Source organism: Macrobrachium rosenbergii, chromosome 42 (assembly GCF_040412425.1).
Source record: "Macrobrachium rosenbergii isolate ZJJX-2024 chromosome 42, ASM4041242v1, whole genome shotgun sequence".
Classification (NCBI taxonomy): Eukaryota; Metazoa; Arthropoda; class Malacostraca; order Decapoda; family Palaemonidae; genus Macrobrachium; species Macrobrachium rosenbergii.
Window position 1 is genome coordinate 13,632,307 of NC_089782.1, and position 18,727 is coordinate 13,651,033.

General features: G+C 42.8%; 2 protein-coding genes across 3 annotated transcripts in view; both read left to right on the top strand.

Moving 5' to 3' along the window:
* Positions 1-17,122, top strand: part of LOC136827739 (zinc finger protein 585A-like) — a 53,947-nt gene extending 36,825 nt beyond the window's left edge. Inside the window, exon 3 of the mRNA XM_067085200.1 lies at positions 12,696-17,122. Coding sequence (XP_066941301.1) covers positions 12,696-14,324 — 1,629 coding nt within the window. The 3' untranslated portion in view covers positions 14,325-17,122. The remainder of the gene's footprint in view (positions 1-12,695) is intronic.
* Positions 1-18,727, top strand: part of Mpi (mannose phosphate isomerase) — a 148,534-nt gene that overhangs the window by 23,189 nt on the left and 106,618 nt on the right. The gene's annotated exons all lie outside the window — the stretch shown is intronic.

Genomic DNA, 18,727 nt, shown 5'->3' on the forward strand with positions numbered 1-18,727 from the left:
GCTCCGCGCAACCGGGACGTGATAGTAAGCGTCTGAAAGATCGATAGAGGTGGCGACGGCTCCACGCGACAGTAGAGTCCGTACTTGAGCCACCGTAAGCATGCGAAACTTGTCGCATCTTATGTAGCGATTTAGATGCGACAGATCTAGAATCACTCTTTGCTGATCGGAATCTTTCTTTGGAATGGTGAACAACCTGCCTTGAAATTTGAGGTGCCTTACCTCCTTTATTGCTCTCTTGTTGAGAAGCTCCATCACAAAATCCTGTAGGGCTTTGGAGGGGGGTTGGTAAAATCTGGTCAGGGAGGGGAGCCTTGATCCAGCTCCAACCCAAACCCTTGGACACAATGCTGTGTGCCCAAGGACTGAAGGACCACTGGTCTCTGAACCAGTAAAGGCGACCACCTACCTGACTGGTCTCAGTGGGAGGAAGTGGGTTTGTTTCCTCTACCACGGCCTGATTTTCCCCGGGAGGCAGATCCAGCTTTGCCTCTGTATGGGGCTCGACCTCTGCCCCCCCTTGCGCTTCTATTAAGGCCGTGAAAGACCCCACGGCCCTCATAGGTGGGATTGTACGCCGGAGAGGAGACGTACGATGGTGCAGCAAGGGATTGGGCTGGTTGAACCAGCACGTACTGTTGGGGTTGAGCCTTGGAGGTGGAGGGTTGGCCCACCGCGGAGACTGGGACAGCCTGAACCACTGTTTGGTGTTGAGGCCTCCTGTGCCTCCTGAAACGTTTCCCAGACTTACCCTGGGAGCTGCCAGATTCGGGGGTCTTCCGTTTGAAGGCGGAGATACCCCAACGGGAGCGTAGGCTTTGGTTGGCCCTGGTAGCCTCGCTCAGGACACGGGAGACTTCGTCCTCTGGGAAGAGATTAACCCCCCAGATGGAACTCTTCATGAGCTTGTTAGGCTCATGACGAATGGTGGCATCCGCGAAGATGAATTTGCGGCACTCCAACTTTGCCACCATGAAGTCATACAGGTCTGACTGAAACCCTGCTAACAGGGATTTAGCCAGAACCTGAAACAGAGGCTCCTCTGCACAGGAGACGGCAACCGCTTCTGTCAAGCACAAGGAGTTCAAGGACCGGCTTAGCCTACACCGTGCCTCAAACTCCGCCTTCAGGAGAGCTTCCGGGAGTTTAGGAAGCTCTTCGCTGAATTGGGAGGACGCAGAAAGCGTCCAATTTACCACCGTAAATGTGGACGGGCGTCCTTCCAGAACTCCTCACCTCCCGGGAATAACAAGGATGTGGAGTCCGTCTCCCTCAGCTGAGGCAAGGGTTTGCCATCGAAGCAAGCCTGAGCCGTTGCCAAAGCAACTTTGTTCAGGCAGGGAGTGGGTAACTTATCACCCAGAGAAAACATGGTGTAGTTGCCCTTGAAGGGGGAGTCAATTTTGTGTTCTCTGCCTGCCACTCCATAAGAGTGCACAACAGAGCAGACTGGGCATGGTCCCTAGGGAAGATCACCGTCTCCTTAGGGACCTTGTCTGAGCGTATCCAGGCTTCCTCCGTCAGCCTAACGAAGCCTGGGTAGGGGGGCAAGAGATCAGGAGGAAGAACTCCAATTCCTCCAGACACCTCGTGCCCAGACCCTCGATGGTCAAAGTGTCTTCGTGACGAATGGCACGAAGAGCAAAACGCCACGGGTTCCCTACATCGAAAGGAGAGGAGGTCAGCGGTATCAGGGATCTCGACTGTGGAGCGGCTCCGCCAGAGTGAGCCATATCCGCCAGCAGAGTCTCCTGACTGTGAAGTCTTTCCGTAATTTTGGAAAGCTTCGCCTCCACCTCCGAAGAGATGCGTTCCAGCAACATCCCTGCAAACGCCTCAGGGTCAAAGGCAGGCTGGCGAGGAGGGCTGGGTTTGGGCGCCCTCTTACTCGCTCCTTTGCCCGAGGTGCTCGGTTTGCTCCCGGAGGCCACAGGTTCCGCAACCTTGGCCTTCGACGGGGAAGGAGATGCCTTATGGGAAGACGAGGACTTATAGCCCTTCGCCTTCCACGGCGTCTTCAATTTCAACTTGGGGACAGCAGATGGAGCCCTGTCCCCCAAGATGGAAGACTTGGTGAATCCTGAAAAGGAAGACACAGAGGAAGATGGGAATCAAAAGGGGCCCGCCCCGCTGCCTCACTTACCTCGCTACCTACCTCTTGGTCCGGCTCCGTATTCATTGGCTCCAGGTCCAAGTCTAAGGCGGCGACGTCTTCAGAAACCTCCTGGTACAGGTCCTCTTGAGGTGGCTGGGTCGCGGCCCGGATCTGCTCAATGATGGGTGCGGCCACATCAGCTGGTACGGCCGCAGCAATCCGGGTGCCGGGGTAAAGAAGGTCCCTCAAACCAGCGTCGAGGACATACGGCTTCCCCGACGGCACGTTCCTTCCGAACCCAGCCACCCAGGCGCGGAGAGACTCTAAGGCCTCCTTCTTGGAGGACTCGTCAGCCTAAAAGAGAGGAGGGGATCAGTTCTAACATATTGTAACAAAAGTCATGACCTACAATATGAGCACATATCAGACTGAAAGTAGCGTGAAGAACGAAAGTCAAGCTTACCGACTCGTCCTGGACACTGCTGCACAGAGCGAAGCACACCTTGCAGCCGTCAGGATGCCAAACTACAAGATCGTCCATCCGGACTGCACAGCCAGCGTGGGTCCGGCACACCACATGCCCATAGGGTTGATGGAGAGTGGCGGTGCACCCCAGCTCCTCACAACGCACAGTCTGTAAGTGTGAAAAGTACATGAACCTACCACTCTAGAAACTTAAATTAGGCAGGCACGGGCATTTTCAAACCTAGTACCGGAGTACTCCGGTGGGAAGAAAAACCCCCGTCAGAGACGGGCCTACCCAGCAAGTAACTATAGTGGTAAGCAAGCTGCTCCCCGACCACCGGAATACTCCGGCAGAATGGTAGAGCTGAGTCAACAGGGCCCTACCACAAGAGATGCCGGAATAAAACGGCAGAACCCAAAGGGTAGGACACGGACCCTGTAATAACAATATGTCCAACGGCGGAGTGACCCGCTCGGAACAAAACAAGTGTATATGCATATATAAAATACAGGGGATGGGAACGAAACTGGTTAATTCCATATACTCCGGAGTCCGGAACCACCCCCTCCGGAGATCCCAAGCCTCAACCGCTAGAGAACAATAGTAGGGTGAGGCTAACAAACATCGCAGGACCACAAGGGCCGGAGAAAGCGCCAGTCAACCCCAACTAAAGTATCTCGAACACCAAGCGAACGTGGAAAAAGGGGAGAACCAATAACCCTAAGAATGTTCGAAACCTGCTCAATCCTAGGAGAGCGGTTAACGAGACATTGAGCCAAGCAAAAAGCCACTGGGGACTTGCCCTGGGAGGGAGCGAATCTCTCCACCAGGAAAGGGCCCCACAACTCGGAGTGAACGCCAGTTGACGTCACCCGCACGAGAAGATGACAAAGAGCTTGACTTAGGGTAGGGGGGAGGGGGGGTGGAAAGGGTTGGAGGGGTAAGGATGGGAGTAGGCCAGAACAGGTGAAAACAGGAGACTGGGGAAGATTATTCACCCGCTCGACTGCAGACACACACCACGCCAAGTAAATTAATACCCGCAGTGGAAGAACATAGCCTACTCCGAATAAGGGGATGGAAGGGATAACGACCTAAGGCCTCAACACGCTCGCCCTACACCTAGGCGTGGCCTGCTCAGGCTAGCACAGTACCTAGGGATAGCCTAGGCTAACAGGAGGAATAAGGAAAGGGAGGAAGGAGGAAACAACGGGGAGAGAAATTCCCGTGCTGAAAACCAACCAGAGCCGAATGAAAGGGGAGGATGCTATGGAAGCATGGAGGAGACACACCCACAGAAAGAGCCTCTACCCCTCCATAGAAGGGGGAGGACAATGGGGTCTCACTCTACAACCCAAACAACAGCCAGTGGAAGGAACAACAACAGAAACTCTCTCTACCTGCTGAACCCCTCCTCACACCTAACCTAACTCAGGGTAAAAGGGAGAGCGGGAGGCCAAAGGAAGCAAAATACAAGCCTAACATGACATAGGCAGGCTAGGGGAACCCCACACAACTTAACCAGTTAAAAATAAATCACCATCACTAAGAATAATATATATACACAAAACAATAATAAAAGCTTGTGCTCGTGCAAGGCGCATAGCCTAACAGAGAGGAGCGACAGGGTAAGTAAACAATAAAACTGTATCTGCGCTCCCCACAAACTAAATCAAAGCAATAAAAGACTGATAGCACCAGCACGTCACACTATAATTATAATGTAGCTAAGTATGTCAAAGCGGAAAACATCCTGGGGAGAAATCTAAGCGGGAAAATGACGGGAACCCAATGGAGGAACCCCAATATGTGGTTCGACAAAAATAATGCAGAGGAACACCGAAACAACCCGCCCAGGAAAACGCCACCAGGATGAATTCTAGGGGAATAATGATAAGAAATGTAAACGACAAAGAGAAGCCCCAAACAGGACAAGCTGGGTGGGCGAATCTCGTGGTCGACATGGCTGACTGGGGACGCCACGGCGTCATAACAACAACCACGAATAATATTAAGATACGGGTTGAAACAGCCAAACTTATCATAAAAACCCCACAATAAGATGGTACTTAACTTGGTGACGGTAAACTTGCTGGAAGACATGCTGATAAGCAGGAAAAACAGCCAAAAACACGAGCACAAAATAATTGATTGTACAAAAATCAAGTGCTAGAAATGGAATGAGTTCAGATGGCGCTGGAGTCGCCCGCTTGGGGCGGGTGAGCGTGGGAGCTGGTACGGCTCCCGCTCTTCCCGGGTTTTGACATGGGGATGTCTATTGAGTGTGGCTCTGTGGTTGTGATTCTTTCACTCACCCTTGGTTATACCGACGTCTTCAATATAGAAGACGCTCGATCTGGGGGTAGTAACTCCAGCATTCCTGAAAGCTTTTTTCTCTGGTATATTTAGCAATTTTTATAACTAGAAATTCGTGTTAGTATGGAATTTCACCGGGTGACACGGGGCTGAGCTCAGAAATAGGATTATTTTCTGTATACAGTAATTTATATCCTTAAGTTTTAAGTAAGCCTAGAATAGGCAGTGGCCTAGAATAGGTTAAGCGAGAACCTTCTAAGAAATCCTCTATTCTTAGCTTAATGTAGATTATGCTAGAAGCATTAACCTATGCTATATAAAACAGTAGTTGGGGTTAGTTAAACAAATTAGTTCATAGCAGTTAGTCTGACTGGCATGACAATTAGAATTAAAAATTTCACTTAACCATTGCAACAAAAATTTCACTTAGCCATTGCAACAAAAATTTCACTTGCCATTATAAGTAATACAGCCATATACAGGTATGAAAACTAACCTAAACCTTAGAGGGTTTAAGGTAACATAGATATTTAATTAAATGTATTACAACCTAACACTTGTAGTCAAGTTAACCTGTAATATGGAAACTATATGAGGAACTACAGAAGTGTCCCTCATTTAAAAACAAATAATACTAACTAGTTTCTAATAACAACTTGTTTTATATCATCACTACAGGGCTGCCATTAGGCAGGATCCTTAGTCCAAGTGTTCCATAGTAAATTGCTTAGTTCACTTTTTGCCATTGGGTACAGCCCATGCCACCTGCCATGAGCATAGTCCTTGTAAAAAACAAGGGAAATTTGCTTGGTCGCCAAATGTGGGCAAGATTGTAGTATGCTCCTGGCAGCAAGTTTTAAGGATGAAACAACTCCTTTTAAGCTGTCTCGATGGGTCCTAGGGTTCAGTAGGGGTGAGGAAGGGGGAGATTATATCTTTCCGGCAGAACTCCGGCAGCAGATATTTAACCCTTTCTCAGAACAACATCAATGTTTGGGCCAAAAGCCAGTATCTCCCAGATTAACCCCGCGGAGGAAGTAGAGTGGCCCTGCTGAGCCCAGAAGGCTCAGGGACACAAATTTTAGCTAGCCATGGGAGAAGCCTTCCAGGAGCCTTGATGGCTCGGTTGGTAGAAGCAGCAACCTCAGACTTCATAGAAGTCTGTGGAGAGGGTTCAATCCCCACAGCCGACCGGTCAGAGAAGGCGGACACTTTGCTCTCCGTGTAGACACCCCGGGATTACTTATGTAATCAACGGATAGGTTTGCTGAAAGCAAATGGGTGTTACAGACTAATACACACATAAACAAAGCCACTCCAACATCTTCTAAAAACATAACATACACCTCACATGTCTCGAACTGTCGACCTACCCGCCCAGTTCTCCTCGCTGCTGGGAGAAAGGGAGCTGGGGATTTGGTACAATACATGTACACATTCGCTACCGGGGTCTAAGCGATGTCAGGCAGGGCAGCCGATCGAGGCTACGGCCTACCCCACCGCCAAATCAAAGTCCTTCAAAAGAAGGCATCGTGCTTACCCCATATAAAAATGGGGAAAAAAGCATGTTAAAAACGAAGAAATGGGAGAAACCTTCCAGAAGGAATTCTATTCCTCATGCAGCTATCGATGCTGAATAGGATCTTTCCCCTGAAAGGGATACTAGGATCCACCAACTCCGACTGAAATGACTACATTTTTGGAAGGGTATAGTAACTTACCCAGGACTTCTGCCCTTTGATTAACAGGCAGTTACAGTTCAGTTGCTGAAGCTCAGTTAGATTGCGCAAGCTCCTTCAAAAGGGATACACAGTTGCAACATTTGATCAATTCCGTAAGGAATTGAGTACCATCAAAAATGCCCTTGCCACAGAATGGCAATGTATAAGGGACATGAAGCACGATTCCGAAAAGGAAAGTAAGTTGGTCATGTACACCCCAAAGTGTAAAAGTACTACATCCTATAGCCAAAAAGTGAGTATGGATAGAAATGCTGCCCAAACAAGGTGTAATGTTAGAATTCCGACTGGAAACAACAAAATGGTCAGTTCGGAATACAGAACTCATATCAAAACATAATAGGGCCTCCAATACTCACCCCTGATGATACTGATAGTCCATGGCAAGACACTTCAGTGTGCATTTTCTCTCCCAATGGCAAGTATGCAATTAATGAGGAAAAGTTTGATCGAAGTTGTACATGTAGAATTTAGAAACAGGGCAGCATTCCCTAATACAGAATGGCACCTGGTACCATCTTCACCAGACATGGAGAAAACACTAACAGAAACGATTTTCTTACCTGTGCATATAGCATTAAAAGCTATAGAAATCACCCTTTACCAGGTCAACAAAAATGGATCTCTACGTCCATTTTGAATAAGACCCAAGTTGCTCACCAAGTAGCTCCAGCCTTCTGTCTCTTCACTTTCAAAAGTATTAATCATGTGAAAACAGATTTTCAGATTTTTTATTGACTAAATTAAAACCATCTGCCACAGTCATCCCAGTTTCAGGAAATTCCACCAAGGAATGGGCAATGCTACAACTCCCTTTTGAAAGGAAAAAGCTCCCTTTAGATTTAGCTACGCAGCATTTTGGGACCCCTATGAGAAGACTCTAAGAGGGGACAGCCCCATCAGAATTTTATGCTAGGCTCCAACTTCTTAGTATTATAGCCATACCACCTTGCTGGAAGTTGCCACCAAAAGGCTTCCAGAAGATTCCAGGATAATTTTTGCTGTTGAGGCCAAAAGTCTTATGAGAACCTGATGGGAAGCACTCTGTGACTTCTTAGACTGGCGTATAAAAACGCGAATGGAAGCATTAGAGGCTCCATCAAATCTCTCTCCAATGTCACTCCATTTTTACATCTAACACCTTCAGTAAGGACCTCAAACAGTCAGTTGTGGCTCAACTCAGCGAGCATGCCTGCCAACAGAATTGTACAGTGTACACTCTTCTTGGGAAAGGGGAATTCAGGAAACAGAGAACCCAAAATTTCCCTTTACCCAACACCAAAAGGGGCTCACTTTGATAAAAAATCATATAAGCCTTCAGTCACCCCCAAAAGTTTTCCTCAGAAAGCAGGTAGGTGGTCAGAAGGGACAAGAACAAGAACAATAACAGCAACAGCAGCAAGGACACCCTTTTTCACAAGGGCCAAAAACCATCTTACAGGGGGAAAAAGGAAAAGCAACTCCTGAAATGTCTATCAAAGGCAAAGGCAGAGGGAGAGGCAGATACCAATAGGAATGGTATGGTTGGGGGTCGGCTTCGATGACATCACAGACAATGGAAGTTCTCTCTGTAGGGGGACAGTATTATTTATATGTGCAGAAAGGCCCTGTTAATGGGGCCCATAGAGAAACATGCGTATATTCGCCACCAATCACGTCTCTTCAGTGTCCTCAAAAAGGATTCCTCCAAAAGAAGAGTGATTCTCAACCATTCAACATTGAATAAGCACATTGTTTTCAAAAAGTTTTGGATAATTACCATTGCCTAAGTATGCTGAATCATTCCAAACGGACTTGGACAGTTTCTATACATCTGAAAGATACAGTACCCTTTCCCCCCTTCCTAAGGTTCCAGATAGAGAAAGATATGTACAGATTCAAAGTCATGCCCTTTGGGCTAGACATTGCCTAAGGAATATTTTGCAAAATTAGCAGTGGTATTCGTTTGAGAACTCAAACAAAAAGGACTACAACTAATAGCCTACCTAGACAACTGGTTGATCTGGGGGGCCCACAAGAAAAGAGTGCTTGAAAAACCTAAGAGCAATGGTCAACAGACAACAGTCAGAAGGTTTTATAATAAATTTGAAAAAATCCCACCTCACGCCTAGGAGACACTTTCAGTGGCTGGGACTGTGTTGGGATACTCTTCATGGCCTGTTGTCTCTCCCCATCATACTCAAAACAGAATAAAGCAAGTCCTCAGAAGGTTCCTTGCACAGCCCAGAGTTTCCAGATGGCAATTAGAAAGTATGATGGGTCTGCCACAGTACGCATCAGTAATAGATCCAATACTTAGATTGCAACTAAAAACGTGAACAAATTCTGGCTATCACATGCAAGAAAAAGGATGTGAGACTGACCTCTTCAAAAGATTAAAAAAATTGGGGAGATACTGTACTTCAGCCTTGGATCCGGAAGGAATCTCTGGCGAAACAGGTCACCTTGACTTCTCTATAGGTATGAGTGAAAATACACACAGATGTCTCATTGACAGGTTGGAAGGACATTGGGAGGATCGTCAGGTGGCAGGGAGGTGATCATATACTCTGAGGAATTCTTATATCAAGTTCCTGGAGCTGATGGCTGCCTTTCTATGTCTCAAAAAACTCAAACCTCCAGAAGAGAGACGGATGGTGCAAGCAAGGAAGTGGCACATGTCTGCATTTCACCTTACAATGGGTCTCATTGTAACAGCAGACTCTATCAAGGAAAACGACAGCCTCAACAGAGTGGATGTTGGACAACCACTCTTTTCAAACAATAGCCAGCATGCTTCCACAACTGGAAGTGGACCTGTTCGCAATGTATGAGGATCACAAACTCCTAATAGCAGACTCTCTATCAAGGAAAACAACAGCCTCAACAGAGTGGATGGTGGACAACCACTCTTTTCAAACAATAGCCAACATGCTTCCACAACCGGAAGATGACCTTTTCGCCACGTACGAGGATCACAAATTCCTAATATCTGTGTCTCTAAACCTAGATAGTCAAGCAACAGCAAGAGATCCCTTCCTAAAGACTGGAAGGGGAGGACAATATCTTTTTCCTCTGTTGTCCCAGATTTTGAAGGTTTTGAGCAAACTTCTAACCTTCAAAGGAGCTGCTAACTTAATAGCCCCAAATTGGCCAAACAGGTATTGGTTCCTATTACTTCAACAACAGACAGAAAGATCAATTCCACTACTGTCCACTGTTCTTTCCCAGGTGGAGGGACTTTCTAATTCCACTACTGTCCACTGTTCTATCCCAGGTGGAGGGAAAGTCATTTACGCATCCTCCTTTCTGAGCTGAGACCTTCACATATGGATTTTTTAAAAAAATATATCGTGAAAATTACACACCAACATTGCTAGGTACCTAGTGCAAGAATTACAGACATCATCTATCAGGCAATACCACTCTGTGTGGAAGATATGGTTAGATTATGTCCATACTGAAAGCCCAGTTGAGATTTCTATAGAAATATTTTTATTTTTCTTATATACCCTTTTGAAGACAAACACCTTGCACTTATAATAGTCATGGCATACAAGGCTGCATTAATGGAACCCTTGCTTTATGGATTCGGGATTGACTCCAGTATAGAAGTTGTCACTTCCCTTCTGCAGTCTTTTGCTCTACAAAGGCCCGCTCCTGAAAGGCTTCCAATTACTTGGTCCCTGAACAAGGTGCTTAGGCTTTCATCAACCAATCAATTCAGTGGACCCAATACAACCACAACACACATGCTACAAAAGGCAATCTTCTTGACTGCAGTAGCATCAGGAGCTTGTATTAGTGAACTGGGCTCTCTTAGACAAGGATGATGCATCATGCAAACAGCTGACCATCAATTATTACTGTCCCCTGGCCCATCATTCCTGGCCAAGAATGAGGACCTTTAAAAAGGAAATCTATTTTTATAAGAAAACTCAATTTAGCAGAGAAGACATTATGCCCGGTTCAAGTACCTAAGGTTTACCTAGAAGTCAAAGCAAACATCCCAGAGGGTCCTATTTTCTTACACCCTAGCACAAACTAACCACTCTCCCTACAAGGGCTGAGAATGATTGTAGTGTCTCTCATTAAAAAGGCAAATCCACACTCCTTCCCTAGGTCACGTGATATTAGGAAAGTAAGTACCTCATTGGCCTTCTTCAGAAATGTCTCTTTCGAAGAAGTCTGAATGTACAGGGTGGTCATCAGTTAAATTATTGCCATGTGCTCGAACAAATTCGACTACACTGTGTATCAGTAGGTGGCATGGTTAGTCTTAACCCCTAGGTGCTACGGCAGAAAACCAGGGGTCTTATTGATGATGAGTATGCGAACTATCGCTGGGACAAGGGCGACAGTACAGCAACCAAACCCAGCATGCATAGGTAAGCCACTGTAGAACTACATCCTAAAACATAAGTTCGTGCATAGTTTCTTGCTCCTTGGTACCAAAACCTGAAGAGTATTTGGAATAAAGAATGGGACTTGAAATTTGTGGCTTAACCTCAGACCAGAAATGTTTTTTCCTTTTGGGTGTTGGGATTGAAAATTGAGAGCTTAGGCCTTCTTTGTCACCTGTCAATTTCTTTGTAAAGCTCCTTGAGGATGAAACAAGCGACTATGCTATAAAAAAACAGGTTTTGACATAGGAAAAACTTATTTTTGATAGTTGCTGTTGAGTCCTCAAAACCCTCCCACTTCGGAAAAACTTATTTTTGATAGTTGCTGTTGAGTCCTCAAAACCCTCCCACTTCTCTGACGAAAAGGCATGGGATTTGGGCAAGGGATCATCCTGCATTGACCAACAGAGAGTAATAGCTCCTTAGTCTTTAACGACCCGGTTGTAAACAAGAGGGCGGACGTGCATGCGCAGTACAGTAGTCATTTCTCTTTCTTGCAGGTTCTTTTGGCGTTGGAAAAACGCTGAGCCCAGTTTTTGCTGTTATAATGTTAATCATTATGACACAATACCTGGCCAAAAAGACCAACTAGAAGAGAATTCTTTTGATATCAGTTTGGTCACCATGGATCTCTGGTAGACCATGGAAAGTAACTCCTTGAGGACTCACAGCGACTACCAAAAATAGGTTTTTCCTATGTCAAAATGTGTTTATTTTTTTTTCCAAGTCATGCCATATCATGGGAAAAGCTTATTGCCAAGAAAATATCTTTATATTTTGTATAAGAGACTGACATCAGATAATTTGACAAAGTATTTTCTGGTGCTGTGTGAAGGAAAATCATCTTAAGTGTGTCTGCATCACCTTAGGTACCTTACACGAAATCCAAACAATGGCTTTTTTACTGTGAAGCATTGAAACTATTTGGAAATTTCAAGTATTTCTTATCAGTGTTGTTTTGAGATTTGCATTTTATGTGCCTCATTTTATTTATTTCAGAGGATCTAAATAGAATGAAAGTCGTCAGCATTGCCCTGTTATGAAGAATATTGAAGTTTGTTGAGATTTCCGTGTTGATGACCTCAGTTGACACCACCAGTGACCGTGGTCATTGTAATGCCAGTTTATATGTATCAATTGGTCACTTATTGTTAAGATCTGATATAACATCTTGGTCTTCAAGATCACTGGTACTGTGAAAAGACAGTAAATGACTGTAGTGTAATGTAAGGTCTCTAAGCCTTTAGTGGTAATTTGACATTGCTTTTAATGATGATTTAATATTCCCTTGGCTGTTGTAACTGCTATTCAAGGTAGGAGATGCAAATTTGTGTCTAACATTAAAGAGTTCTTGAAATGTTGTATAGTTTTATGTGTTTTGAAATGTTTTTATTATTGTAGATGTTGATCATGATAATTACCCTTGAGAGGGTTGGTTTTATTTAATAACTGTACATGGTTTTTTTTTATTTATCGCTGTAATGCATGTTACAGTTAATTGCTTTTCATCATGTTGATGATTGTTTCTTGCAAAAATAAAGTGAGAGAAAATTGTGATAAGGGTGAGCGTGTATGAAGATTATTTGTGTAGATGTGGAAAAACAGATTGAAATTAAGCCTACTCAGGCAGCATTAAAATTCTTTGACAACAGAGAGTAATTAGTTGACCTGAGAACTACCTCTCAGTATAATACCCCTGGAAAATGGAGGCCAAAGACCCATCAGCATTCCATTTAATTGGTCAGGATAACAAAAATACTGAGAATAAGCCACGGGCAGTAACCAGTGATGATGAGGATGATAACTCCATTTACTTAGCCCCAACCATTGAGGTTAAAGTCAAAGAAGAGCCTGATCATCCCGAGAGTATGGAAGAGGAAGATCCACTATCATTTCCATCAAACAGTCATGAATACAAAAACTTTGAAGATAGTTCAGCTTTAATCACAGACAATGGTGATGATGTTGGTGGCACATTATATCGAGGTCCATCCATTAAAGTTGAGGTCAAGGCTGACTCAGAGGTGTTTGAGTTTAGTGAAATGACAGATAGTGAAAAGGACTCACTAAGTTGTGGTGATGATTGTGGAGAGAATGTGATTGGTGAAGAGAATCTTCTTAATCAGAGAAAGCACATAAAAGCTCAGAAAGATGAGAAGAAATTCACCTGTGCAGAATGTGGGAGAGCATTTTCACAGTCACATAAACTCAAAGTGCACATGAGGACCCATACAGGTGAGAGGCCTTATTCTTGCACGGAATGTCAGAGTAGTTTTGCTGTACCACATAGTCTCCGAGTGCATATGAGAAGTCATACAGGTGAGAAGCCATTCAGGTGCTCTGAATGTGGAAATAAATTTGTACTATCAGGTCATCTTCGAAAGCACATGAGAATCCATACTGGAGAGACGCCCTACTCATGCCCTGAATGTGGAAGTAAGTTTTCCCAGTATTATGGACTCAAGAGACACATGAAAATACATACTGAAGGTGAACAGCCAACCACTTGCCCAGAGTGTGGAAGGAGTTTTTCTCATGTGGGCCCTCTCAAGAGGCACATGAGAATTCATGCAGTAGAGAAGTCATGCCCTGAATGCAAGTGTGTCTTCCCAACTTCTCAGACCCTCAAAAAGCACATGAAAACACACACAAGGGAGAGGCCATTCCTTTGCAGTGAATGTGGGAAGAGTTTCTACGAAAAAAGTGCCTTCAAAGGACACATGAGGTCTCACACAGGTGAGAGGCCATATGCTTGTACAGAGTGCCCAAGTACATTTGCTCAATCAAGTAGTCTAAAGAATCATATAAAAACTCATACTGGTGAAAAGCCATTTTCCTGCACAGTATGTGAGAGCAGTTTTGCACGCTCTTGTCAGCTTAAGACACACATGAGAACACACACAGGAGAGAAGCCATACTCTTGTACCATATGTCCAAGTAGCTTTTCACACTCTAATCAACTCACAAGACATATGAGAACACATACCGGCGAGAAGCCTTACACTTGCACCATATGTCCAAGTAGCTTCTCACACTCTGGTCAACTTAAAATACATATGAGAACACACACAGGAGAGAAGCCTTACACTTGCACCGTATGTCCAAGTAGCTTCTCACACTCTGGTCAACTCAAAATACACATGAGAACACATACTGGAGAGAAGCCATTTTCTTGCAGTGTATGTGAACGTAGTTTTCTACGTGCTGACACACTCACAATACACATGAGAACACATACAGGAGAGAAGCCATATGCTTGCCCGGAATGTCCCAGTAGTTTTGCTCAATCATATAGTCTAAAAATGCATATGAAGACACATACATGAGAGATACTACTGTTATTATGCACTAGGATACAGCTGAATAGAAGTGTTTACTGCTATTTGCAAAAAACCATTGACACTAAAAGGGTCCTAAACAGTTTTGTGTACTTTGTTACAGATCTTGTTCATGGGTAAGGGCACTGCAGTTAACTTTGTCAGTAGATAACCTTTCTGAATACCAGTCAGACTTGTGTAGAATTTAAGGCCTTCAAAGGAGTTTCTGTTTGTGGTTTGGTTTGTTTGTTTACCATGGGGATGATACAAAAAGGAGTATGGACTTTTACAAAAATTCCAACAAAAGGTGGATCTTGTAATTGGCAGCGTAATTCAGATCAGGGACCCATGATTTTTTTTTTTTACCAGTGATGGTACGTATTAGAGATAAGGCTTTATTATTACAAAATTTAAAAATTCTAGTTCATTCCTGTAGATCTGATGAAATATTATATAGAAGGGATATTTTTGAGGAGTGGATTGCTGAGTCTTGGTGGAGGATTGCAATCTTTGACTACTTTTGTTTGACATGGGGTTAGAGTCATAGAAACTTTAGTATTTTAATAAAATGAGACAGCTGATGTCTTAGGAAGAATTAAAGTTCTTATAGTAGCACCTCATCTTAACTGACAGTTGAGGGTATGGCCCCCTGATAAGGAACAAAATCCATTAAGCAAAAAAGCTAGGCATAAAGCCAGCACAATTCAGTACCCCTGGAGAAATTTGTTTAGCTTATTATGTAGGCCTACAGCAATTCCATATAAAGTAATCAATTGCCTATCCTAACTGGTATTTTGTTCCAGTGGATATACAAACCTCTGCCTTTTATGTAGGGGTATCCTTGAGTGCAAGCTAGGTCAGTCATTGAATTTGGTGACAAGATACTTGGATGGTGAAGGTAGGGGATGAATGGGGGAATACCCCTCACTCACTCTCTGTCAATAGTACTCGCTTTTTCTTCAGCCTTTAGATAGTGCAGATGTGCTGCACTCAACTTTCCTACTGACTGTCCGGTGAAAACTTGGATTAGTAGCCTGCTCTGTTTGATTTTTCATTTGTTGCTAATTTTGTTCTTTGCTGTTTTTTTCTGTTGATAAAAAAACATTGGCAACTCTATTGCGGGGGCTGTAGTCATCCATATGGTCAGTTCATGTCTGCTGTAACAGTTAACCAGCATAGTTATTGTTCCTTTTGTAGGTGGATAATCTTGCTGTAGGGCTTCTCATTGTAGGAAGTGTGCTGGTTGGTATTCATTACAGTGGAAGAAGTTTTGCAAGCGTAGAAAAAAAGATGAAGCATTTTCCAGTTTCCTCAGGGAGGATGACACCCCCCAGTGAGGCCCCTGATTCCTTCTAGTTCCTTTCTTCCACCTTCTTCCATCCCTATCCCATTGCATAGTAGTACTACTACCTCTGGGAGGGATAGTACTGGTGATATGAAGCCAGCTCATGCCCTCTTCTCTGAGGAAAAAGCAGCTGCTGCTGGAGATGCTCCTTCAGCAACTGTCTTGTCCTCCATCTCATCTGAATGTGACACTCCAAGTACCCATGTTGTTGGAGTAACAGTGGAAAATGTGGCCTGTGCTGAATATTCATGACTGTCCTTCATTCATGGCCTTCCTCAACAATCTGGTAGAAAAGAAGGACTTAGCACCTGAGCTTCGTATGTGATGTTGGCTGTTGCTGTACCTGTAGCTGCCCTGGCTTCATCATCTGCTGCAAAAGAGGGAGATGCTTCTGTTAGAATGGTTCTACCAGTAGCAGATCCTCTGGTGGGTGTATTGTTGTCTGCAGTCCTGGTCTTGACCAACCCTTTGGTTTGTAAGGCAAGGAAGACTTGCAAGAGGAAAAGGAAGAAGTGTATTCTTACACAGCAAAACAGAGGAATGGTACAATCACATTGTAAAAAATTCACATGGGGAACTGTATTTATAATTTCAGTTAACAGTAATCTGTTATTCTGTAATACACTTTGAGTTCAAGTATACTTCAATTGATCACAAATCTTAAAATTTCTGAGGTTGTGGTCATACAGTGAAGTAAAATCACTGTGATATAATTCATTTAAGGAACTATTTTTATACATATGATTGACATTGATTTGCAGTATTGAGATTTCAGAATAGGTAAAGGTACAGTACAAATGTATATGCATGCAGTTACTTTTTTTCGACCAATACCTTAGAATTTCAGAGCATGTAACTGCCAGAAGAACAAAATATGATACCCAGTTTACTGTATAAATTTAACAAAGTACAGCAGGTACATTACATTGTTTAACTATGTTTTACACTATGGTTAGAAATTTTAACACAAGTAAAAATAACCACACATATTTCACATGCTAAAATGAAAACACTGAATGAATTTTTTTTTTTTTTTTTTTTTTTTTTTTTTACCTGCTTGATGGCACATCCCGTAAATAACGAAATCCAGTAGAATGAGGTGCCAGTGTACTTCATTTTGACATTTCAACGACTATATTCAGAGCAGAGATAGCTTTGAAGAGGCTATACTTGTTTCAGAAATTAGGCTGTAACAGCCAGGTTTTTATTTTTGGAAAAATAGAAGCAGTGTCCACAAATTTAAGCCCAGTATGTTGGGGAAAAATTGTCCCGTGTCGTCTTCACGTAATCCTTGGTTTCCCTATACTATTAGCAATGTACTGTAATTTACTGCTAAATAAATTTTCCTAGAATGTCTTGAACACTTATAATTCAATTTCCAAAACTGTTTTGAATGAGTGACTTCCTGTCTACTTTGTATAATTTAAGTTTTGTAACTGACTAGTAATAAAATTGATGACATTTTTTTTTTTTTTTTTTTTTTTTTTTTACCAGCTTGATAACACATCCAGTAAGTAACGAAATCCAGTAGGGTGATGTGCCACTGTACTTCATTTTGGCATTTCAACGACTATATTCAGAGGAGAGATAGCATTGAAGAGGCTACACTTGTTTCAGAAATTAGGCTGTAACTCATCCAGATTTTTATTTTTCGGAAAAATAGAAGCAGTGTCCACAAATTTAAGCCCAGTATGTTGAGGAAAAATTGTCCCCCACCTTCTTCACTTAATCCTCATTTCCCTATGCTATTAGAAATGTACTGTAATTTACTGCTAAATAAATTTTCCTAGAATGTATTGAACACTTATAATTCAATTTCCAAAACTGTTTTGAATGAATAACTTCCTGTCTACTTGGTATAATTTAATTTTTGTAACTGACTAGTAATAAAATTGTGTAGGGAAATAAGTTTTCAATTTCCAGTTTGAAATCTTTTATGGTAGATGAGGGAGACCTAGGATGAAATTTGTGGATTGATGGTGGACAGTATTAGGAGTGAAAATAATCAGTGAATTGATGCAGATGGTAAGAAATTGAAATTATTATTATTATTATTATTATTATTATTATTATTATTATTATTATTATTATTATTATTCAGTAATAAGAGCTTTGTTACAATAAAGATGATAAAAACCTTCCTTTTTCTAACACCCAGTGTTATGTCATTGTTATCTCTTTAGGCTCCATTCCTTAAGGTAACCAATATTAGTAGCTTGTCTCTGATGTTTTATGTTCTAGTGACTGTTATCCTATGATTTATTTAAAATATGTAATCATAGAATTTCATGCCAAACTGCTACAAATCAAGTGGACTTGGAAAAAGGTACCATAATTACTTGACAAATTTCACCATATCCCCTAAGAGACCACAATGGAACACTTAATATACCACAAATTTCATTACTGATGCCAAAGATAAGCGTATCTGAAAACCTTCGCCCAATAACAGCAAAAACAAAGTCTCAAGATTGTCTAAAGAATTACTGGAACTTTTTCATCACAATTCTAGAATCAGCCATAAGTTAGATTAGGAAAAAAGTCTCAGTCTCTTAAAATTGTGACCTCTTGAAGAAGACAAAATTCCAAAACTTACAAATGTAATAATCGTATAAAAGCACTAAAACCAGTATACTAGTAGTTATCAGTAAAATTTAGGAAGGAAGGCATTTAAAGAAAAATACCTTTATGGAAACAGTACATCTGAACATAATGCACGAAGTTCCAATATACAAAATTTGACATAAATTAGAACAGCATAAGACCACCAAGACATCCCTTGACATATAGTGGACTTCACAATTAATGTGCATTATCAAACATACAGTACAGTGTGATTATCTGTCCGTTGTTAAGTCTCATCATTCCCTTGAATAGGGGACAGGTAATTCAGTTTAATGATGTAGTTGAATAAGTTTAATCATTAGTATTTTGTTAATCTTCATTAAATGTGTTAGTGAAGAAGGTGTAGGCGTTGTAGATTTAAGAAGTATAGACAAAGTATGCTGTTAATTTTAATGGGTGTTTGTAAAGGCAATGGTGGCTGTTGTGACGTCATAAGACGTAC